This window comes from Syngnathoides biaculeatus, chromosome 22 (genome assembly GCF_019802595.1).
Source record: "Syngnathoides biaculeatus isolate LvHL_M chromosome 22, ASM1980259v1, whole genome shotgun sequence".
Taxonomy (NCBI): domain Eukaryota; kingdom Metazoa; phylum Chordata; class Actinopteri; order Syngnathiformes; family Syngnathidae; genus Syngnathoides; species Syngnathoides biaculeatus.
This window is the reverse complement of record NC_084661.1, coordinates 3,374,689-3,399,032: the sequence shown is the minus strand read 5'-3', so window position 1 is coordinate 3,399,032 and position 24,344 is coordinate 3,374,689. Positions and strand designations below refer to the sequence as shown.

General features: G+C 41.2%; 1 protein-coding gene across 14 annotated transcripts in view; it reads left to right on the top strand.

Moving 5' to 3' along the window:
- The window catches only part of jmjd1cb (jumonji domain containing 1Cb), a 246,137-nt gene that overhangs the window by 174,830 nt on the left and 46,963 nt on the right, over positions 1-24,344 (top strand). For 12 of the 14 annotated variants that reach the window (XM_061811226.1, XM_061811225.1, XM_061811227.1 and 9 more), the window contains 8 exons: positions 1,267-2,218; positions 2,296-2,493; positions 9,691-9,863; positions 10,008-10,134; positions 10,833-13,194; positions 17,369-17,570; positions 18,308-18,522; positions 19,557-19,709. In XM_061811226.1, the coding sequence (XP_061667210.1) occupies positions 1,267-2,218; positions 2,296-2,493; positions 9,691-9,863; positions 10,008-10,134; positions 10,833-13,194; positions 17,369-17,570; positions 18,308-18,522; positions 19,557-19,709 (4,382 nt within the window). The remainder of the gene's footprint in view (positions 1-1,266; positions 2,219-2,295; positions 2,494-9,690; positions 9,864-10,007; positions 10,135-10,832; positions 13,195-17,368; positions 17,571-18,307; positions 18,523-19,556; positions 19,710-24,344) is intronic. The other 2 variants (XM_061811228.1, XM_061811229.1) reach the window with 2 other exon arrangements.

Genomic DNA, 24,344 nt, shown 5'->3' with positions numbered 1-24,344 from the left:
GTTTATCTTTTCTAATGTTTGCCTGAAATGTGTGGTCTGTGGGATTTAAGCATTTTTGTTCTGCATATTTATGTGTTGCTTGTTAAGTTTTACAGAGGTCGATCACGGTATCTGTGACGTGCTATGGGGGGAATGGGTTGCTGATTCCTCAACACTAAAAGTTGCAAAACAGTTACCACAAATGCTATTTCATTCACCACCATCCCTAAACCTTCGGATTCGGTCCCTCACATTTCTCACCTTCTGTCAAGACATTATTCAAATGAAACACAGAGGCCAGGCACTTTTGGAGCATGTTTGTGGTTTGGCCCCTGCAGAAGAAATGATGCTCCAATGTTGGCTCTAGAAGTGTTGTCCTCATAGAGGTTCGCATAATGATACTCTGTGTGTTTAATTATTATTGTTCTGTCACCAACTAATTAAAGCATCTCTTGTATCAAACCATGCGAAAGAGACCGCAATTCTTATAATGTGCTCACATTCTTTCTCTCGCTCCGTCTCACACACACTCAGGCACACACACCCACACAAAATATTCAATGTTATAAACAGGAATGCCAGTGCAAATTTTAGAAAATGATTTAGCTTTAGAGGATTTTTAGGTGGTGAGACAGGGAATACAATTCTTTCTTTACACTATGGACCACCTCCAAGTTGGTTTCCAACTTGGTAACCATGGCCGACATGAACATAGAGTAACTGTAGCCTTAGATGAGTTGTAATAAGATTTGGTGAGGTCTCATACTGGATGTCATGCATGTTTTGGGCAACCAAATTTTTACTATGGAGACAAATTTCCAAATGGAATAACTTTAAGCGATCTTTACTATTGTTGTTTGAATTTTTGTATTGTACTGTAGACCATATTTTGTCATACTATTGAAGGATAAATGTAAAAATATCAGGCCATTTAACCAAGTTCCAGAACAGGATACCATATATAATTGTAAAAGAAAGACAAATATTAAATCTTGACCAAGAAATATTCAAAGTGCCCTCAATTTGTGTGTGTGTATATATATCTATATATAAAGCATACATTAAAGTGTGTTTTTGCTGTACATGCTATATTCTAATATTTAGAAGCACAAAATTCTTGCAGCTAATAATTTTGTTACATTTTGTTATATGTATATAGAGAGAGAGAGACAGAGAGAGAGAGAGAGAGAGAGAGAGAGAGAGAGAGAGAGAGAGAGAGAGAGAGAGAGAGACATACATACATACAGTATATATATACACATTTTAATTTCTTCTTTCTCTTTCCAGATCTGTCACATCAATGGCTGGTAATGTGATGCTGGTAGACAAGGAAAAATCACTAATTCCTCATCCTTTTCTTCATCAACATCAACAGCAGCACATGCAGCAACACCAACACTACACCTCTGTCCAATCTGGCAAGAGTCCATGTTTATCTGAGGAGCAAAGCAAATACCAAAACCCACACCCTGACAAGATGAACACTGTCCTTTCCACTGACATGGCTAAATCAAAAATTAACCATAACACACCCCCCTTCGACTCAGTTAAACAAAAATCCCAGCAACCCAACAACTCTCAGAGCCATCTGTACTCTAGCAGTAGTCCATCAGATTATATCAAGTCTAAGTCCTATCTAGACCTAATTAATATTTCAAAACCTAAACCAAATACCTCTCCAGAGGTCTCAAAACATAAAATACCAGGATATTCTGATACCTCTTCCCCTTCATCAGGTCGTATAGCCAGTAAAGCAGAAACAACTGAGCCTCTTCAATCTAGTTTGAGGCCAATACCAGATCATTCACAGTCAGGTGGGGGCAGTACTATCAGCAAGACCAAGAGCTGTCTCATCATCGATAAGAATGAGACATTCACTATTTACAGGGACCCAGCTTTGATTTCTTCTGATAATGAAAACTGTTCCTCCACCACCGTCTCTTCGAACCATGTGTCGGCATATCTCCACCCTCATCTACACAGCCTCCACTCACCATCTCCCCACTCACCTTGCCTCAGCCCTCCATCTCACCCACATGCTGCCTCTCACCTGCTAGCTCCTCCTCACACCTCGGCTTTACCTCACCCACACCTTCTACCCCCTGGGGTTCTCTCTGCCATGCCTCCTCCTCACACAGCATCTCTTCTCGGGGGCCATCCCCAGCTGGATTCCCCTGGAGGTTTAGGTCCCCTTGCCCTCCCACACCCAGGAGCTGCACAGCAGCAACAGTTCCTACAGGTCTGCCTCAAGGGACATAAATTTCACATTTTCTTTGCTTTTCATTAGTCAACTAAAATTCGTTTGACTCTTTTCAGGGTCAGGGAGTCCCTCATCCCCCTCTACTCACTCAGCCTCATACTGGAGCAGCAGGTTTGGGCCTCTACCCCATCATTTGGCAGTATCCCAATGGAACACCAGGTTCATACCAACAAGGACTTAACCTACCCCCCACAGCTAAATGGATTCATGCTGAAAATTCAGTTGCTGTTAACTCTGAGGGATCTATCCGAAAGGTATGTCTACTTTTGGTCCATGTCTGTTTGAGTTTTATAAAAGGAAGGGATTTGTTTCACATTTATCACAAGGACGTCAAGGAATTACATAATTTATTATACCATTTTAGAGGCTTATAAATAACTAAAAAATTTTGAAGAAATAAAATGTAATGTTTTGGTACGTTTTTTCCATTTTTTGGAGGTGGTAGGGTCAGATTTAATTCCTTCTTTTTTGCCTTCAGTATGAGACACGGATGATCACTTAGGTTGAGGTTTCATCATTGAAGAATACTTCCTCTACTTTATTTTAACAGTATATTTCAGACACAGGCGGCACGGTGGATCAGCTGGTAAACCGTTGGCCTCACAGTTCTGAAGTCCCGGGTTCAATCCCGGATCTGACTGTGTGGAGCTTGCATTTTCTCCCCGTGCCTTCGTGGGTTTTCTCCGGGCACTTCATTTTCCTCCCAGATTCCAAAAACATGCAACATTAATTTGACACTTAAAATTGCCCCTAGGCGTGATTGTGAGTGCGGCTGTTTGTCTCTATATACCCTACGATTGGGCTGACACCCAGTTCAGGGTGTATCCCTCCTCCTGCCTGTTGACAGCTGGTATAGGCTCCAGCACTTCCATGACCCTTGTGAGGATAAGCGGCAAAGGACACACATTTGATCAGTTTTTCCCGTGACGTGGAAACTTGCAGTGATGTGACTAACCAGCTGTTAGCTGTGATCCAATGGCCCACATCTTTAATATAATAATAATAATAATAATAATAATAAAAATAATAAAGAAGTCGTATATGGAAGATAGTTCATCCAGTTTAGGGAATGGTAAAGGATTCTTCATGGGAAGCATCCAACTCATAATGTTATTTCTGAAATTAATACAGAGGTCTGTATATAAAAGATCTATCTATCTATCTATCTATCTATCTATCTATCTATCTATCTATCTATCTATCTATCTATCTATCTATCTATCTATCTATCTATCTATATCTATCTATCTATCTATCTATCTATCTATCTATCTATCTATCTATCTATCTATCTATCAAAGAGATTCATAAAGAGATCCCAGAGATCTTTCTGTCAAAGGTCAAAGCACTCAAGTAATGCAAGAAATGGGCAGCCCATTCCAAGAAGACTCAGCTGAACTACTTGTGTGAGAGACAACAAATGTGCAGACCCAGTTCTGGTAGGAATAGCTGGTCCGTATTACCTGCGCACAAGATATCTGTTCCAGTCATTCATCTCCTGCATCTCTCAGTGATGGTGGCAAACTTCATATCGATCAGAAGTCCCAATTGTCAGATATCCTTCAAACACTAATAAATATCCCAGACTATGAACCAAAGAAAGGCACAGTTATCATAGATATTTCTTTCGGCTTGTCCCTTTCGGGGTCGCCACAGCGTGTCATCTCAGATGAACGCATATATGTTTGGCACAATTTTTACGCCGGATGCCCTTCCTGACGCAACCCTTCTCATAGATGGCTCGCCAATAATCAATGCCCAACCGCCCCCACTTTTTGCTTACATCCAGACAAGATCTGTGAAACACAGCCAAGCAGCACACACAGTGAAGCAAAAGAAAAATATGTCATGAGCAATGCAATGAGGCCCTTGATGCTTGATGCATGCTAGCGCTTATGGAGTAGGTGATGCATGATTATTTGTACATGTCAGGGACGCTACAACTGCAAGTCCCTGATCATCAAGGCTAATTTGTCATAGCAGTATTTGTACTGCCATCTTTAGAGGAACTTGGTTTAGAGAATATGCGGATTGCCTTTGGCCAAAGAGCCACTGCTCGATGGATTCCAGTTCACATTCTAGTTTCTGCGATCGGGCCTGAGAAGGCGTGCGGCATACTGTTTTTATCACGTCTATCCTGGATGTGAATTATAGTCTGTCTGTCATGGAAAAGGGAAGAAATACTGCATGGCAAACATGGAACATTCTGTCCTGAGGTTTTCACAACCTTCACCACTGAGTTTGTATCCAACATTAATTGATAAATTTAATCTACAACGTTGAGACTAATTTTCACACATCAGAGGGACATGGCAGATGACTGACTTTGATTCTCACAAAATCCAAATTTAAAACCTGGCCATCACAAGAATTTTTAAAATGCTCTTGAAAAAAAGGTTGCTTTTGTACCTAAACAATTGGGGTCTGAACTAACTATAAAACATTTTTAGATGTTTTAAGCATATTTTGTTTGTTTATGTTTTTCCTACATATTTTAGATGAACTGTAAAAACAAAATCTCATTACAACAACATTGAATTACATTAAATTAATGGTTAAAATGAATCCAACGTATCCAACATTAATTGATTAATTTAATCTACAATGTTGAGAGCAATTTTCACACATCAGAGGGACATGGCAGATGACTGATTCTCACAAAATCCAAATGTAAAAGCTGTCCAAAACAAGGATTTTTAAAATGCTCTTGAAAAAAATGTTGCTTTTGTACCTAAACAATTGGGGTCTGAACTAACATTTTTGTTAATGTTAGTGTTTTGTTTTTTCTAAATATTTTAGATGGACTGTAAAAACAAAATCTCATTACTGCAACATTGAATTACATTAAATTAATGGTTAAAAATGAATGAATGAAAGCCATTTATTTTCATTGTACGACTGTACAATGAAATAAGAGAGCTTCTCCAGAGTCAGTACATACATAAATAAATATAAGAATAAATCTAAATACAAATAAATAAAAATACCTGTAAAATAGAGTGAATTAAAAGCATTGCGCAAGATATTGAAATCAGTGTGCCTTTGCATTAACAGTGTGGCTAAAGAAAAGATGGGAGTTCAGGGTGGTAATGGCTCTCGGAAAAAAAAACTGTTGCCTAGTCTATTGGTCCCTGTTTTTGCGTATCTGTATCTTTATTGAATTGCTTTGTTAAAAAACAAGAGCCATTTTTTATGTACCTGGCATTAAATATAAAGGCTTTTATAGTCTGTTTATATGTTTTAAAACAAACCATGACAATAAAATTATTACTGAAGTCATATAAAAGTCCATGTTGTGATCATGAGAATGCCATGTTGGTAATGAGGATCGTTATTTCAGTAATGAGGCAATGATTTTAATACGTAACCATATTTGACGAATCAAACACCACAAGACTATGTATTTCATGTTCTCATTTTGCGTTAACATTTTAATGCAACATACAATCTTAATTATTGAACAATTGTCTTTATCTACACTGTAACACTAGTCCTGATATTTTAACACACTCCTGATAATGTTTTCATTTGAAGAATTTGAATTGAAGCAACAAAAATATTTCTGACCAAGTTAGTCAAACAACTTGAACATCAAGTGGAACAGTTGCTTTTAACACCTTACCTTCCCATCTGTAACTCATGCATTACCATTTCTTTTTTGTCTAATTTTCCCCATAAGTATGGTAGGATTGCAGAAATGTCTAGCAGAGGAGGTGGCAAGAAGGGCTTCTGGGATTATGTCCCGATGTCCAGACAATTGTACTAGACCTCTCCTAGGTATATGATGCTCGGACATGAAATTGAGTCATGGTATCAACTTCATCCTGCTTTTTGCTAATCTGTTTTAAGAAACGTTTATATGGTCTGTACAACAGCTGAACAGCATATAATCATGTAACTGGAGAGACATATGAACAGAAATCTTGAAATATAATTCACTTGTATGACTGTCCCCAACATACATGACCAGGACCCATTGTCCAACCTCATTGTTGGCAGTGGTGCTGTCAGTTTCCTCCTCTCCATCCTCAGAGAGCGGATGGCACACTGAAGGAAAGCATGTGTGGTTTTCCCTACAAAAGCAGGCCTCATGCATTCATGACTCCAGGTTTTGTTGTCAGCTATTAATCAACAAAGTGATGACTGCTCTACTTTTTTCCTCAGTTTTTTCTGGGTGGTGGAAGCCTCCATTTCCCTGTCTTCTTCCCCCCCCCAAAAAAAAAAAAAAAAAAATTCTCATCTTTCTTCTTGTGTTCTGGTTAGTGTTTTAGTCAGACTTCTATCCAATTTCCATCTTGGTATTTCTTCATTCTCACAATTATCTTTCTCACTTACACAGAATTGTGGTGTTACAGTAAATCCAGAAGTTACTGGCTGTACTTTTTTTTGTAATACTTTGCTGAATTTCTCCTCCTTTGCTTTATTTTTCTTTTCAGGCTGTCTACTTGACAGGTCCCGCGTTGTTTTCAGTTTACCAGTTTCCTTAGATTTTTTGATAACTGGAGAAGGGGCAAAACTGATTGTATTTATGTCAGTGCAAGACTGCACCTCTCACTACTAGACAGATTTTGTTTTGTGTGTAATTTTTTACAGTGTTGCAGGCATTTTTTTCCACAGCATTTCAATCTCCATTGTGTTCTGTATCTTGATTCACAAAGGGAAGTCCTGGAACATGTTTTGCGTCCGGATTGGCTAAGGGACTGAAGACTGTTGTCAATAAAATCCCATCCATGCCAAGTGACCTGTACAGCAGTGGTCTCCAACCACCGGAATCAGTACCGGTCTGTAGACCATTTTGGACCGGGCTGCAAAGAATTAATAATGAATGATTAAATTGTTTTTTTCTTCCTGGTGTTTTATTTTGAAAGAAATTTCCACGCTTAACACTTTAGCACGTCTTTTTCTTGGCTCAGCAATCCAAGCTAGCCACCGTAAAATGAACCAGAAACAGTTCACTGGAGTTTCTTTAGCAAAACAACGATGAGACGACAGAGCCTCACAGTTCTGAGGACCCGTGTTCAATCCCAGAACCCCATCCCCACCCTAGACCCCGTGTGCATGTTCGCCCCGTGCGTGTTTGAGTTTTCTCCGGGCACTCCAGTTTCCTCTACATCCCAAAAACATGCAACATTAATTGGACACTCTGAATTGCCCCTAGGTGTGATTGTGAGTGCCGCTGTTTGTCTCTATGTGCGCTGGCAACCAGTTCAGGATGTATCTAACCCTGCCTCCTGCCCGTTGACACCTGGGATAGACTCCAGCACTTCCATGATCCCTGTGAGGAGAAGCAGCTCAGAAAATGGATTGATGGAGATATAATGCTACAATTTGACAGCCGTTCCATGAAAAATAATGCCTACTTGCAGTGACGACTGTGAAGTGAAGACTGTAGTGCAAAAAAAGGTTGGGGACCACTGCTGTACAGTGCGGAATGCGATCAGCTTGCCTAATTTAAGGAATTGTTCAATGCTAGCAGTATGGCTCTTTAGTGCTGAAGAGGAGGAAGATGAAACAACAGGAGGATGGACTAACACTTCAAAAAACTGCACAAGAATGGGACCCTTTGATGTTTCGTTCATTACAGTTGTTTTTATTTATTTATTTTCATTTTTATCTATTTGGCCACAGCGTCGTCATCGCTTGCAGGCGGCGTTGTTTTTATGACCGCCACGTGGAGGTGGATAGGGCGGGGAGGTTGTTTGGCCACATGCTTGGCCGTGATCCGCCTAGCATCTAAATATGGCTCGAAACGAGAGGGTAATATTGCCCCGGTTACTTCACTCGGTTGTGAGATGTTCTCTTCTTCGAAAGAGCTTCCGTGTCAGAAGGGGCTTGTTCGTCTCCCATTGTAGGTGGCACAGCGTGTTTTCAATGGCGAATGTCCCAGTGTGACGTCACGGGCAGAAGATGCAGCCAATATGGCGACCACTTGGATGTTGAATGAGACTTCCGCAAGTTTGCGCATGGATGACACGCTCTCCACTCATATTTATTTTTTCGTATAGACATTGAAGTGAATAATGGTACAGTGAAGAAAATGTGTTTGAACACCCTGCTATATTACAAGTTCTCCCACTTGAAAATCATGGAAGGGTCTGAAATTTTCATCGCTGTGTGAGAGATAATCTGAAAAGAAAATCCAGAAATCACAATGTATGATTTTTTTTAACAATTTATTTGTGTGATACGGCTGCAAATAAGTATTTGAACACCTGAGAAAATCAATGTTAATATTTGGTACAGTCGCCTTTGTTTGCAATTACAATTTTCTTTTTAGATTATCTCTCTCACAGTGGACATGCACCTACAATGAAAATTGCAGACCCCTCTATGATTTCTAAGTGGAAGAACTTGCAATATAGCAGGGTGTTCAAATACTCATTTTCTTCACTGTATATGTATTTTTCATTACAATATCTATTTTAGAATGTTTATAGGGATAACACTTGACCTTTAACAAAATTGGCATATTTGAATGAAAATGAACTTTTGCTTTGAAACCATTCTTTGATGCCAGAATGAGGATATTTTCAACGACGTTCCTCAAGCAAAAATGAAATAAATTCACTTCAAGTTTTGCACAAAATCTATACTAGTTCATAAGCTTTTGTCAACTGAACTTGATCAGGTACAACACTGCCCGTGACTCTAAGCAGTATAGAAAATAGAAATATTACTGACTAGATAGATGGATGAATGAAAATCCAATTGTATTTGATCTCACTTTATTACTGTCACGACCCATCGATGCAGGAGAGGACCCAAATGCAGGACTCCGGAGAGGCAGAGGCAGTTTGGGAAAAGTGTTTATTCGTTCCAAGTTTGGGGATCAGGCAGACAGTCAACTGGAGCAGCGGTAACCAGAACGTCAGGCGTAGAAGGCAGGTCAGCGGGCAAGCAGGGATCGATACTCCGGAGATCAGTTTGAGAGAGCAGTAGTCTCAAGGGCGGTACACAGGGGTTCAGGATCAGGGAAACGAGGAGGTTCGGGAACGAGGCATGGATGGCAACTATCTGCCAAAGCCAAACCGTCCACTGCGTCCTATATATACTGGAGTTAATTATCAACGATGAGGCACGGGTGTGCGCCTCCTACTCAACGCAGGTGTGTAGGGGACTTTCACAGCCAGGGCTGGGACCGGCAGGACCATGACAATTACTCATTGTTCTATAACACATTTTCTTGTACATATAGTTTGTACTTAAACATAACCCTAAACAACTGAATGATGCTGGTTACTATTGATTGTCAGAAAACAGTCGATCCTGCTCTTAGTAGTTGTGTGTTAGGTTGTTTTTGTTTGCCATAACGATGCAGTCTTTTGTTTGTGGAGTTGAAAGTAATTTATTTTTGTTTCATAATTTTCACACATGGAAATTGAATACGAAGAATTTTTGTTTCTGAATTTACATTGTGACTCATTATTTGAAAATGCGTTTTTCATGTCTAGAACACAGCCAGTCCTTGGTTGCACCAAGCTGTTGGTAGTTCAAGTGACAGTTTGGGTTTGCTGAGTCACGTTCCTGTACGGCCAGCCAGTGCCGATCCCCACAGCCCCTCTGTTAAAATCAACCCACACGCTAGCCCGCCACTGTCAAAGATCAATTTGGACATTCATAAAGAGTGAGTCAAGTTATTTCGTTTTGGTTTTTGTCAGAGCTGTGCCATCAAGCTAAACCTGTGAAAGATATAGTATATCTTTACTATACAGTAGCATATCCAAGGCTTTTATAACATCATAGTTCTTTGCCTTGTGGGTCCAATAAGAACGTTGACATTGGCCCAGCTGAAACAAGAGCCAACGGAGAGTAACAGGACCATCGCTGGAAAAGATGCACAACTTCACCGCCTCTACTTGGACCCCCACAGCAAGATGCACCTTGCTAATGCACAGGTAAATTACTCTCAAATAAAAAAATAATTGAAGTCAAGCCTTGATTCTTTAAGTGAGGATGTAATTCAGAATATTGCTGACTACATTGTCAATTAGGGCCTCATTAAATGATACCTTTGATGTTGGCCTGTAGGTGTACCTGCACATGAATAAATTGAATAAATGAAATTATCTTTTACTATTGGAAACCTTGAATACCTTTGATTATCCTTTTCTTCATAGCTTGGTATTTATAATTTCACATTTACATCATCTTCAAAATGAATATGATTGGTCAACCAAACAAGCCAAGGCTGTCTGTCTATGCAACCCTTTATATTCATATTACAGTACACGTGGGACTGGTCACATCAGGTTCATCTGCAATTTTCACCTAGAAAAATGGTTACAAATCGCTCAGTCCATTTCAATTGCTGAGGCTAACCTTGTTTTCCCATTGTCAGATAATCCACAGGCATAAAATAGTTGCACGTCAATTATGTACTTTTGTCTGATCCCCTTGAAGTTAATTACCACGTGGTAGCTATGCCTACTTGCCTCTGTTCCTTTGATATGGAGCAGATTTTTCATTTTGACCATGTACACACACACCACATATTCACTCATGGTAATATTGTTTTTATTGTTATAATCCCCCCCCCCCCCCAAAAAAAAAAAATTGAAAAATACATTAACGCATGACATGTTTTCTTTACAAGGATGCTGTTCAGGCGGTGGACCGAGCGAGTAAATACAAAGAAGAGAATCGTCAAATTCTGAAGGAAAGCATCGAGGTGGCCCCTTTCACTGCCAAGATTCAACACTCAAGTGAATTTGGGATTGACAGGGACAGGGAGAGAAGCAGAGATCCCACTTTTCCTGTCAGGATACCAGCTCTCGCTTCCCTGAGCCCAAAGGCAGGCCATGCACATCCCCATATTGTCCAGCCAGAAAAGAGCACCTATTTTACCACTTTGTCTAACAGTGTTATTAATGAGCCCCCAAGACTGTACCCTTCTAAAGAACTCAGCTCTTACTATAAGAAGGTGTCAATCGGACCTCAAGGGGTTGTGGCTAGTATTAGAGCAGCTGTCTCAAGCCAGAATGCTCTGTCACTAGCCAACTACAATGCCAAAATGTCCATCTCTAGGCCACCTCCTCTAATTAAGCACTATCCAGAGGGTGGTGAAGGCCTAGCAGGGAAAATTACTGAGCAACTCAGCCAGCAGGCAACGCTAGTCCTACACACAGGTGTAGAAAGGACGGAGCGCTGTAGCCCTGCTATTTCTCCTTCCTCCTCTATATCTTCCTCTTCAGCCTCTAACCACTACCCACATCATCACCACCCTCAACAGCAGCAACACAACCTCAGGGCAATGCCATCGCTTCACAGAGCACCCGTCTTCCATCCACCCACTCAACATGCGCTGGAACATAAAGAGGCTGTAGACAGAGAGCGAGAAAAGGAAAGAGAGAGAATTGGCTATGGTGGGCGTCTGTCTCCACCAACTCTCACACCTATCCAACCAGTGACCTTAGCAGCATCTGGTAGCAAAACATCAATCGAGCAACAGAAGCCCCCCACGCTACTGCCGGAACTCAGGGATGTCAAAAGTCATGGAAATACTGCCATTGTTACCCCCAATGTCAGTGTGGACAATATGACATCATCAGGTGGGTGGAGAAGTGGTCAAGACAGAAGAGCACTCTTTGGAGAGAAAGCAGTGTCAAGAAGTAAGCCCCAAGCTGCAATGGCCTCTGTCATTGTGCGTCCACCTATGTCAATTAAGTTTGACAATCCTGCAAACAAACCTGGTGCTATGGCCGCTAAGGAATTACCTTTGGAGAATGACTGCTCATCTAAGCTTCACGGGGAAAGGCAAAAACTGGGAGCGAGTGTAAGAGATCATGGCACTAATAGAGTTATTCAACCCAACTCCAACCTGGATAACATGTACGTCCAATATAAAAAGACCTCAATTCTTGTCCTACAGGAGGGAGTGGGAACCAGTACCACAACCTGTGTTCACAGAACTGCTGCTTCATCAGCTATACAGAGTAGAATTGAGGCAACAACTCCTAAGCTGGGTTACTCTCTGCCATCGCATTATGTGCCAGGAGAGCAGCAGGTAGGTGTAGCATCATCGACCTCATTTTCAGGAGGTTCTCTGCCTCCTCCTCGTCAGTCTAGCACACCACAACCTAGCCTTCATGTCACCCCAAGACCTAGTCCCTGTGCTGGCTCCGATAAGGCTTACTCACCCTCCTTTGTTCACCTCAAAAAGCACAAAGCTGCACTGGCAGCAGCCCAATCTAAAAATAATCTCTCCACTGCTTCTGTCTCTAACACAACTGGAAACTCACCTCTAGTGGCGGATCCCATTGATAAAAACTACAATTCCACTCCTCCACCTGTCTCCGGTGAAACATCATCTTCAGTGGATAGCACCAACAACAAATCAACAGGTGGCAGAACCACACCAGGAAAATCAAGTCCCCTGCACAATGGCCAGTCCTCTGGGCCTGCTCCAGCAAGTAGTGGGCAGGCCAGTAACTACCACAAACTGAAGAAAGCCTGGTTAACACGGCACTCCGAGGAAGATAAGAACACAACTGCTACTGTAACCTCAGTTAGTGCTCAACCAGAGAAAATGCCCATCATTAGCATCACCACAACAATGAGTGAAATGATGAAACCATGTACCGTCAATCTCAGTGCCTCCACATCCAATGAGGTGGATCTGAGTAAGGACACCACAAACAAAGTGGAGCGAGAGAACCTTTCAGAGGAGAAGACAGGTGGAGCCAAAGTTGGGGAGGAAAGGAAAGCATCCTCTTCACAAAGGCGAGGAAGCAAACGAACCTACGAGTCTCCTTCAGAAAGTGGGGGAGATGACTCTGATGCAAGTGAGAGCAAGCTGGAGGGCAGAGCCAAGCGTCAGCCCAAACCAACCTACAAGAAGAAACAGAATGACATGGCCAAGAAAAAAGGAGAAAATGAAAAGGAAGAGGATGATGTGAAACCCAACGGCATCTTTAGATCTGCTAAAGAGAAGACCAAACTCAAACTGGCCAGTAGCAGTAAGTCTAAGATACTGTATAAAATGATAGTCCTCTCTTCTTTCCATTTTAAATAACAGAGTGGGGGGTATTTTTTGACGTCTTTGTAACCATTAGGTCAGGGGTCGGGAACCTTTTAGGCCAAGGGCCATACATGCCAAATACTTTAAAATGTAACTTCAAAAGAGCCATACAATATTTTAAAAACTAATGACAGGCGTATTTGCACATTTATGTAAAACCAACATTTTTAGAGTACAATAAGTCTCAGAATTCTTTTAAATAACATTGTTACACTGTTGCTAACCAATGATGAAAAAAGTACTTCTTACCGTTAATGCAACTTCTGGTACTGCATGGTTTTGCTAATGGCTTTGGAGTCCGTTTCATACATCGTTAGATAAAGCTTCATGCAGGCATTGAGACTTACATCCATTAATCGTAATCCGTAATTCAAAATGATTTGCCATCACGATGGGACAATGGTGAACAGTTCATGCCGCCAAAGCCATGTCTTTGATTCGTTTATCTTTTCTTGATTTGAAATGAAGTTGTCAAAAAGTTCATTGGCAACATCATCCTCATTATAATTAACATGCTTTCTTCCTGCTGTCCCCTCACAGGATATTTTGATGTAAACGCAGTATAGCGTATGTCGAAGTAGCACTTTTCATTTGAGCATTTCATCGTTGCAATTTTGTTATTGTGATTTGTACACAGCAGTACTTTCTCTCTCCACAACGGCTGTCCATACTTGTCGAAAACTGCAGTACTCCTCATCTTTTTTCTTTGAGCAATATTTGTCAAAGCGTTTCCACAATTAGTTGTTCTGACCGGGTCCATGTTTGACCCTTCTGCGCCTGCGCACATCGACTGCCACAGAAAACTATGGCAACCTCACGAGGACAAACTGTCTCTGGCTCATAGGCAATGCAAATGACGTGACTGAAATGACATGTACAGTATGTCGTTATGAGGGCCCTGCGACCCATATGTAACCATCAAAAGAGCCAGATATGGCTCGTGAGCCATAGGTTCCCGACCCCTGCATTAGATCATGTAAGAGATACCTTACTACAAGCAGTACAGTTAATTTCATCTTGTTCAAGTACAACTGGAAACACTCAATCCTAATTTGTCTTGGGTTTCCTCCATGGAATGTGTAGACCAGCATTACACTGTGTGATTCAAAGGGATTTCATCCATCTTAATTCATTGAGTACTCTTATTTGATCTTCATTTTTTTAATGAAAACCATTTTTATTTTTTAAATTTGCTCTAAATGACTACCATTGTTTCTACACATTTTAATGCATGTTCACCAGTGACAGAACATTATCAGCAAACCGTACATCCATCCATTCAGCATTTTTCTTAGCCGCTTATCCTCACGAGGGTTGCAGGAGTGCTGGAGCTTATCCCAGCTGTCAACATGCAGGGTACACCCTGAACTGGTTGCCAGCCACCCGCAGGGCACATCGAAACAAACAGGTGCACTCACAATCACACCTCGGGGCAATTTAGAGTGTCCAATTTATGTTGCATGTTATTGGGATGTGGGAGGAAACCGGAGTGCCCAGAGGAAACCCATGCAGACACGTGTAGAATATGCAAACTCCACACAGGCGGGTCCGGGATTGAACCCGGGACCTTAGAACTGTGAGGCCAACACTTTACCAGCTGAGTCACTGTGCTTCCCAAACCGTACATTGTTGGAATAATATTTATCCTCATTGTATGTGTCCAACAAAGATGCAAGGTGGTGATAAATTGATCTTGTGGGTCGGGATAATGGATAACGGAATTATTGACCAATTGAAGAAATCTTTCCATCCCTCCTAAATCATTGTTAACTTCCCAGTTTACCTTCAGCATAATGGAGCTCAGTATGGTCTTTATATCCATAAGTAGTTTATGAAATAAACAGTTTCCAGATGCTTGGATTGGTTGGTATGGTCCTGTGGAATGGCCCATATCCCCAGATCTCATCCCACTTGATTTTTATTTTTAGGGGCATATGAAGGGCATGATGTATATTGAAATGATATCAAACATAAATCGACACAAGTAGGGGTAACAATAACGATACACCAGTTCAGTTTCATTTTGTCTCGGTTTTCTGACCCATATGTTGATTTTTTTTTTAAATAAATTAATATAAAATGTTGTACTTGTGAATAAATGAATATTTAACAATATTTTTCGTATTATATGGTATTTAGTGGGCGGCTCGGTGACGCAGCTGTAAAGCGTTGGCCTCACAGTTCTGAGGTCCCGAGTTCAATCCCAACCCACTTTGTGTGGTGTTTGCATGTTCTCACTGTGCCCGCATGGATTTTCTCCAGGCACTCTGGTTTCCTCCCACATCCCAAAAACATGCAACATTAATTGGAGACTCTAAATTGCCCCTAGGTGTGATTGTGAATGCGACTGATGTCTGTCTCTGTGTTCCTTGCGATTGGCTGGCAACAAATTCAGGGTGCACCCCACCACCTGCCCGTTGACAACTGGGATAGGCTGCAGCACTCCCACGACCCTTATTAGGATAAGCGTTTAAGAAAATGGATGGATGGTATTTAGTTGAACAGAACTCCAATTAAGTGCCCACCCTTTTGGCCACTCCGGTCAGATGGCCCAGATGAATTGGAGGAGGCTTTCTTAAGAAAGGTATCTTGTATCTAGGCTTTCTCTTTTGAAAATGACTGAAATAATTACATTGCATTAGGTAGAACTGTCAGCTGATATGGCTGAATAGGGATTGGAGGCACAAACTGGAGTTGGAAGGCTCACAGTTCTGTCATTACAAATAGATATTGATTTGTGTCTTCAAGTATCTCCATTTTAACAGCTGTACTGTTTTTTTTTTTTAGCAGTGGAGGACACATAACCATCCATCAGGCCATCCATCCATCTTTCATTCCGCTTATCCTCACTAGGGTCAATGGCGTGTAGGAAGCTACACCCTGAACTGATCGCCAGCCAATCACAATGGAGACGCACTGAAATGTGTGGTTTCTTTTTACTGGTAGTCACAGAGCAATTTCATAAAATAAAAATAGTTTTGATTAAAAAAAAAAAAGCTTTTTTTTTTCCTATACATGGAAACTTTAAGGAGACCTTTGTATATACTCCATATCAGTTGGTTTTGGTCACTTTCGCCAATCGAAACCCAAGAATTTGTCTAAAAGTCCCATGCCATACTTTTCATTTTTTTAAAATAATCTTTGATGTACATTTGTAAGGTTTTCCAGATAATTTGGTTTGGAGATCCCTGTGATGCCTTTTTTTAAGATTTCAAGATTGATTGATTATCAGCTTTTCAAGGTTTCAATTGACCCAAAAGCGCTGGCAGATGAGACGGACGGATGTCTCATTAATGTTTCATCTGTAGTACATGCACTTTGCTCTGATTGGCTCATTGTTCTTATTTGCCTTTCATTGGCTATTGCATACAATTGACAAACTGCATATATGTCAAACATAAACCAGATCAGAGACTCATTTTAGTGGGAAAAAAAGTGGATTTTGATGGCATGGGACCTTTCACAAATCGAACCAATTTGTGCTGCTGTTTTAACTAATGGCTTTGTTGACCATTAATTTTAGGGCATGCCCATATCTTTTAATAAGTTATTAGGTAATTAATTAATATATTTTAAGTTCTTTGTTTTTATATGCTAATTAATTAACTTAGATCGCATATCTCACTGGAATGTTGCAGGTTATTCTTCAGTCTCCCAATAAGCTGATTTTTACCCAAGATAATTCTCCACCCAGCGGATCCGTTACCTTCTGTGATGACACATGAAACCTACATCAATCAATCTGTTAATAAGCGGACATTGTTGAAGCGGACTAATACGTTGAACGTAGTATGGGCAAAATAACTTTAATGATCCACATGAGCCACAAAGACTGGCTCCCCATCTGTATGTCAGAGGGTGTTCAATATTTGAAGGAACTACCATGAACGAGATAATATACCAAGGATATTTTATTTTTAGAAAATGTTGTAGATAAAACAATGCCCATCATGATCATATCTGGGGAATTGTGACCACAATGGCATGAATGGAGCTAAATAACTTCTCTTTACCATGAGTGGAAAACATTTATTCGGAGGTCATCTGTCATATATATACTGTATATAAATGTAGGTGCTCTTTCGTGATATGGTGATTATAATTCTTTCCAGATGGGATCCCACGCTCTGTCCTGAAGGACTGGCGCAAGGTTAAGAAGCTAAAGCAGACAGGGGAGTCTTTCCTTCAGGATGATTCTTGTTCAGAAATCGGACCCAGTTTACAAAAATGTCGGGAGTGTAGGGTCATCCGCAGCAAGAAAGGCGAAGAGGCAGCACATTCTCCTGTATTTTGTCGTTTCTACTATTTCAGACGGTAAGGGTAGATGATCAGTTTATTTATGTATTCCTTCGACCTTAACAAATACCCCCCAAAAAATGATAATTATGTGGCCCCAACTTGCCTTGAAATTATTATTTCTTTTCGATATTATCTGACCTTAGCGTATATCTGAACGCTTATATAAAATGGCAATAGTAACAAAGCTGTCCATACATGAATGTACATATTATACTTATTTTTAATTTTTTTTACTCTTCATTTCTGTCTAAAACATGTACAAATTTGCTGGGGATGGTCATGAAACAGTCACTGGAGCAGCAGCATTTCCAGTCAGGGGTCAAACTGTAAATCTCTCAGAGGATTTGCTGGTTCAGAATCTTTCCTCACTGGAGAGCTACTGCTACTGCACTTCCTCCTTCTGTCTCACTGCTTATATATTTCAATTTCTGATTCCTGTTTGGTAACCCGATCTTACCTGTCAAAGGCAAAATGGTACCTTCAAGTTCAAATGAGTGACAGGGTATACCAGCCACCAGTTAATCGTGGGGCACACAACCATTCACAGTCACATTCATGCTTATGGACAATTCTTTGACAAGGTATCTTAAATTTTCCCCCCCTTTTTTAACCGACAAATTAAAAGCCGCTTTTGCACTCTTTTTGGTGTCCAGCAACTGTAAAATCTGGACCAAGTAGTTAAAAGATATCGTGGTATTAGTCTCTGATAGATGAATGAGAATCGTAACCATGATCAATTTTTTTCCTTTTAGGCTTTCCTTCAGTAAAAATGGAGTCATCCGAATGGATGGTTTTTCGACTCCAGACCAGTTTGATGATGAGGCCCTTGCCTTGTGGATCCCTGGAACAATGGAGGAAAGTCATCTGGATCAAACCACTGCCAAGTACATCCTCAGCTTCATAGGAGACATGTTCTGTCAGATGGTCCTGATGGAGAATACAGCAGCCACCTGGATCAAAACAGATGGTATGTTATCCTATCACTCGCATTTTAATTAGTTGCCCTCCTGGACACCTTATTTACAGTATATATATTACGCTGGATGTGTTCTAACATATGAGGTGGAGGAATTATTTTCAGTTTGGATAGTCATCCTCATGTTTCGCTGCATTTCTGTGACTTTGAGTATGTGTTCCTTTTAAAGACAGGGCTTGGCCTGTTGAGTGACATGGTAGTCTGCTAATGAGAATGTAGCGATCGCGATTGTTTGGTCATGGTAACGACTGGCTGTTGATTGGTTAACATTTAGCTAGTGTGTGTGTAAAGTACTGCTGGGAAATTACAGGTGTCTATCTAACTACCTGTGGAGGAGTTATAATTAGTTCTACCTAGTAGTGGTAGGGGTGACGTGGTGCGACTGATTAGGGTGTTAGCCTCACAGTTCTGCGGACTGGGGTTGAAATGTGTGGATGTGTGGATTTTGGATGTTCTCCGCGTGCCTGCCTCGGTTTTCTCCAGTTTCCTCCCACATCCACAAAACACGCAATGAATGGAGACTCTATAAATTGCTCTTTAGTGTGCTTGTGGGTGCAAATGGTTGTTTGTTCCTGTACCCTGCGATTGGCTGCCCAAAGATGGCTGGGAATGGCTCAAGCATCAGACCTTGTGAGGATAAGAATCTCCCAAAATGGATGGGTGGATGGCAGTGGTAACCTACATTGATTGAACTACTTATCAGAGACATGAAATTCCATAAGCTAGTTTTAAGTATGATATTATCTCAAACTATGGACATTATCCTTCTTTTCCACACTCAACCCTCCTGACTCACCTTTTACTGTAGAAGTCTGCAGTAACATATGATCCTTGTGGAAAAATATTCACCACAAAATCCCACAATACAGCGAAGAAAAAAAATGCAATAGGAAATTAGATATGTACAATTTAAAAATCTGCAAAACAACAAGACTGAAAAATGCAAACAGCGGTATGGAAAGAGACAACTGTAAATCTCATATAACTGCAGTTTTACCCTTAATCACTTTTTGTGTGCATTTCAGCCAAGCTTGTTTGGAAGCGTGCGGTTAAGGGAGTGAGGGAGATGTGTGATGCCTGCGAGGCAACACTCTTCAACATCCACTGGGTCTGTCAGAAATGTGGCTTTGTTGTCTGCCTGGACTGCTACAAGGCCAAGGAAAGAAGGAGTTCCAAAGGTCAGTTGTATATATTTTATGATGGGAAAGTTGCAAGTAAAGTAAAAGGGCAAATATGTTCACTTAACGGGTCGAATAAATGACAAGAAATAACCCAAGTAGAGATTTTTTTCAATGTATTGCAAACCCACACACCATGGACATAACTGTGAATGTCACAATATTCACTGTATCGCAATATTGCAGCATTGAAAATACCACGTGATATTTGTGGTCCTGTCTCAATGTAAAACAATGAACCTTTGTGCTTTAAATTTAGTTATGGGACATGTATACTTAGCAATGTCACCTAACCGGGCTGCTATAGCAGTTCACTTCCTCATCATAAAAGTATATACTGTATGTATCCGAACGGGTGTGCACCCAATGTGACCATGGTAGGACATCATAAAGAAATGTACTGATTGTCCCACATGACCCAAATGCTGCATGCATACGGAAGGAATGCAGACCAAACATCGCTTTGCCATGTATCTAGGGTTATTTACGAAGTGAATGCTAATATAAAAAAGACAGAATTTAATGTGAATTGCAGGAAAACATTGATCAAAGACACCTCCTTTGCATCACGGGCCCTGAGTCCCTCCTGGATCTACCCCAGAGCTGCTACACCGATCCAAGCGTTACTTCGAAATCAAATACTAAGTCAACGAACAAGGATTCCTACGATTTTGTTCATTATGACTTGGCTGTTTTTAAACCTGTGTTGCCTTTAAGAATGTTCCCATGTTTCTGACTTGAATTTCTGGACTCAAGCAAAGAAATCATTGTTTGGAGCCAGAATCCTTTTTCTTTTTCTTTTGGCTTGTTCCTTTAGGGGTCGCCACATCGTTTCATCTTTTTCCATCTCAGCCTATTTCGTGCATCCTTTTCTCTAACACCCACTGTCCTCAAGTCCTCCCTCACAACATCTATCAACCTTTTCTTTGATCTTCCTCTCGCTCTATTTCCTGGCAGCTCCATCCTCAGCACCTTTCGACCAATATACTCACTCTCTCGCCTCTGAACATGTCCAAACCATCGAAGTCTGCTCTCTCTAACCTTGTCTCCAAAACATCCAACTTTGACTGTCCCTCTAATGAGCTCCTTTCTAATCCTATCCGACCTGTTCACACCAAGCAATAACCTCAGCATCTTCATTTCTGCTACCTCCAGTTCTGCTTCCTGTTTCTTCAGAGCCACGGTCTCTAATCCCTACATCATGGCAGGCCTCACCACTGTTTTACAAACTTTGCCCTCTAACTTTGCTAATACTCTTCTGTCACATAGAACACCAAACACCTCCCGCCAACTGTTCCATCCCGCTTGGACCCGTTTCTTCACTTCCTTACCCCACTCACCATTCCTCTGTATTGTTGACCCCAAGTATTTGAAGCCTTCCACCCTTGCCATCACTTCTCTCTGGAGCTTCACTCTTCCTCCTCCGCCCCTCTCATTCACGTACATAAATTCTGTTTTACTTCGGCGAATCTTTATTCCTCTCCTTTCCATTGCGTACCTCCACCTTTCTAATTGTTCCTTTGCCTGCTCCCTGCTTTCACCGCAGATCACAGTCAGATTCCAGTCTAACCTCGTCTGTCAGCTTATCCATTACTACCACAAACAGGAAGGTGCTCAGTGCAGAACCCTGATGCAGTCCCACGTCCACCTTAAATTCTTCTGACACACCAAAGGCACATCTCACCGCTGTTCTGCTGCCCTCATAAATGTCCTGTACTGTTCTAACATATTTCTCCCCCACACCAGACTTGTGCATGCAGTACCACAGTTCCTCTCGTGGTACTCTGTCATAGGCTTTCTCTAGGTCTACAAAGAAACAGTGCAGCTCCTTCTGACCTTCTCTGTACTTTTCCACGAGCATCCTCAAGGCAAATAATGCACCTGTGGTACTCTTTCTCGGCATGAAACCAAACTGTTGCTCGCAGATACTGTACTTACTTCTGTCCCGAGTCTAGCCTCCACTACTCTTTCCCATAACGTCATTGTGTGGCTCATTATCTTTATTCCTCTGTAGTTTCCACAGTTCTGAACATCGTCTTTGTTCTTAAAAATGTGGACAATCACACTTTTCCTCCATTTTTCTGGTATCTTCTCTCCCGCTACTATTCTATTTAATAAATTGGTCAAAAACTCCACAGCTACCTCACCAAATTGCTTCCAGACCACCACTGGTATGTCATTGGGTCCAACTGTCAAATTTTCATTCTATTCAGTGCCTTTCTTTCTTCTCCCTTACTAATCAATGCCACTTCCCATTCATTCACGGTTGCCTCATCTACTCTACCTTCTCTCCCATTTCCTTTATTCATTAACTTATCAAAGTACTCTTTCCATCAACTTAGTACATTATTGGGACCAATCAACATATTTCCTTCACCACCTCTACCTTTGCCCTACGGTGCATCTCAATGTATTCCTTCCGCTTCTCCTCAGTCCTCTCCGAGTCCCACTTCTTCTTTGCTAATCTCTTTCCTTGGATGACTTCCTGTATTTTGGGGTTCCACAACCAAGTCTTCTCCCCTTTCCTACGAGAAGACTCTCCAAGCACTCTCCTGCCTACCTCTCTGAATACTTTGGCAGTAGTATTCCAGTCTTCTGGGAGCTCTTCCTGACTATCTAGAGCCTACTTCATCTCTTTCCGAAAAGCCACACAACATTCTCCCTTTCTCAACTTCCACCACCTGATTCTCTACTCTACCTTTGTCTTCTTAATCTTCCTACCTGCTTCCAGGGTCATCCTACACACCATCATCAATTGCTGTCGAGCCACAGTCTCTCCCACCACTACAGTCGGTAACCTCCTTCAGATTACTTCGTTTGCACAAAATAATAATATAATATAATCCACCTGCGCGCTTCTACCTCCGCTCTTGTAGGTCACTCTATTTTCCCGTCTCTTCTGGAAATAAGTGTTCACCACTGCCAATTACATCCTTTTCCGAAGTCCACCACCATCTGCCCCTCGAAGTTCCTTTGTTTAACTGCCGTACTTACCTATTACTTCTTCATCACCCCTGTTTTCTTCACCAACATCTCCATTGAAATCTGCACCAATCACAACTCTGTCTGTCTGGGACGCTCAAGACTTCTTCGTCTAGTTCCTTCCAGAGTTTCTCTTTCAATTCGAGGTCACATCCTACCTGTGCGCCATAGCCGCTAACCACATTATACATAACACCATCAATTTCAAGTTTCATCATCATCATCACTCTTCATCTGATACTCTTTTCAGCTCCAAGACATTCTTAGCCAGCTCTTCTTTTAAAATAACTCCTACTCCATTTCTCTTCCCATCTACTCCATGAAAAAATAATGTAAACCCTGCACCTAAACTTCTAGCCTTACTCCCTGTCCACTTGCTCTCTTGGATACACACTATGTCTACCTTTCTCCTAGTCATCATGTCAACTAACTCCTGAGCTTTTCCTGTCATAGTTCCAACATTTAAAGTCCCTACACACAGCTGTATGGTCTGTGCATTCCTCTTCTTCTTCTGCCAACCAATTGGCTTTCCTGCTCTTTTTTGTCTTCGACCTGCATTATCTGAATTTCTACCTACGCTTTTCCGGGGGTGGGCGTAGGAAGCCCGGGCCACAACCTAACCATTATGGCATTCATATGATGAACGCTCATATATGTTTGGCACAGTTTTACGACGGATGCCCATTCTGCTGCAACCCTCTGCATTTATCCAGGCTTGGGACGGGCCGACCGGTAGCACCATATTGTGCTGGCCAACGGGCTGCAGATAGTCAGAAAGAAGAAGCAATCAAATAAACAAAGTCAGCACATAAGATACACAATTCAAATACTACCTAATCTATGTTAAAGTTCAGGTCAAATGAAAGCAATCACATAAACAGTCATCACATAAGGTACACAAATCACATACTACCTGTGTGAAAAGATAAAGAATATGGCGATTTAAAGGATATGTGGATGGAAGGGATTCAAACTACAATTGCCCTACTGTAGTAATTGAAGGTTGAGTCCACGTTCCATGTTTGGTCCTCGTTGTATACTCCACGTAGGTAATGTTGTTAGTGCGCTAGGCTAACTTTGGATGAGCAGCTTCAACTCGAACGATACGGCACCAATTTGGGAACTAAGACATACTAAGATAAGACTTGTTAAATTTCCCATTAGTCCTCACGGCCCTCATCCACGAATTGAACACAAAAATGTCTCGTTGTTAGCAAGCTCAACTTAGGAATACTAGTCCGATAAGCAAGTTTAAGTTGATGTTTCCTCTCACCCACTTCTTATGAGTACTCACGATCCTCGTTGTACATGATACGTAGGTTTTGCAGGACGTGTAGATCCTGTCGTTTGATGTTTTCCTCCTCAGTAAATATTAGAAAACAGAGGTGTTTTGTTGTTAGCAGCCCACGCTAGGTTAACCCAGATCAATCAGCTTTGATGCGAATGTTATGGCTCTAATTTGGGTACTAAGATTGCACAGATGGTGACTTTAGTCCACCAAAGTCGTTGCCAGGAGCGTCCCACGTCGAGTATTCACAACATTCGGCCCAAATTCAGCAGGATTTATTGAATTACGATCGGGCTGGTTTGATGACCGGAAGCAAAAGCCATCTTTTTTTTAATGCTATAAATAAATATTAAAAAAATATTAAT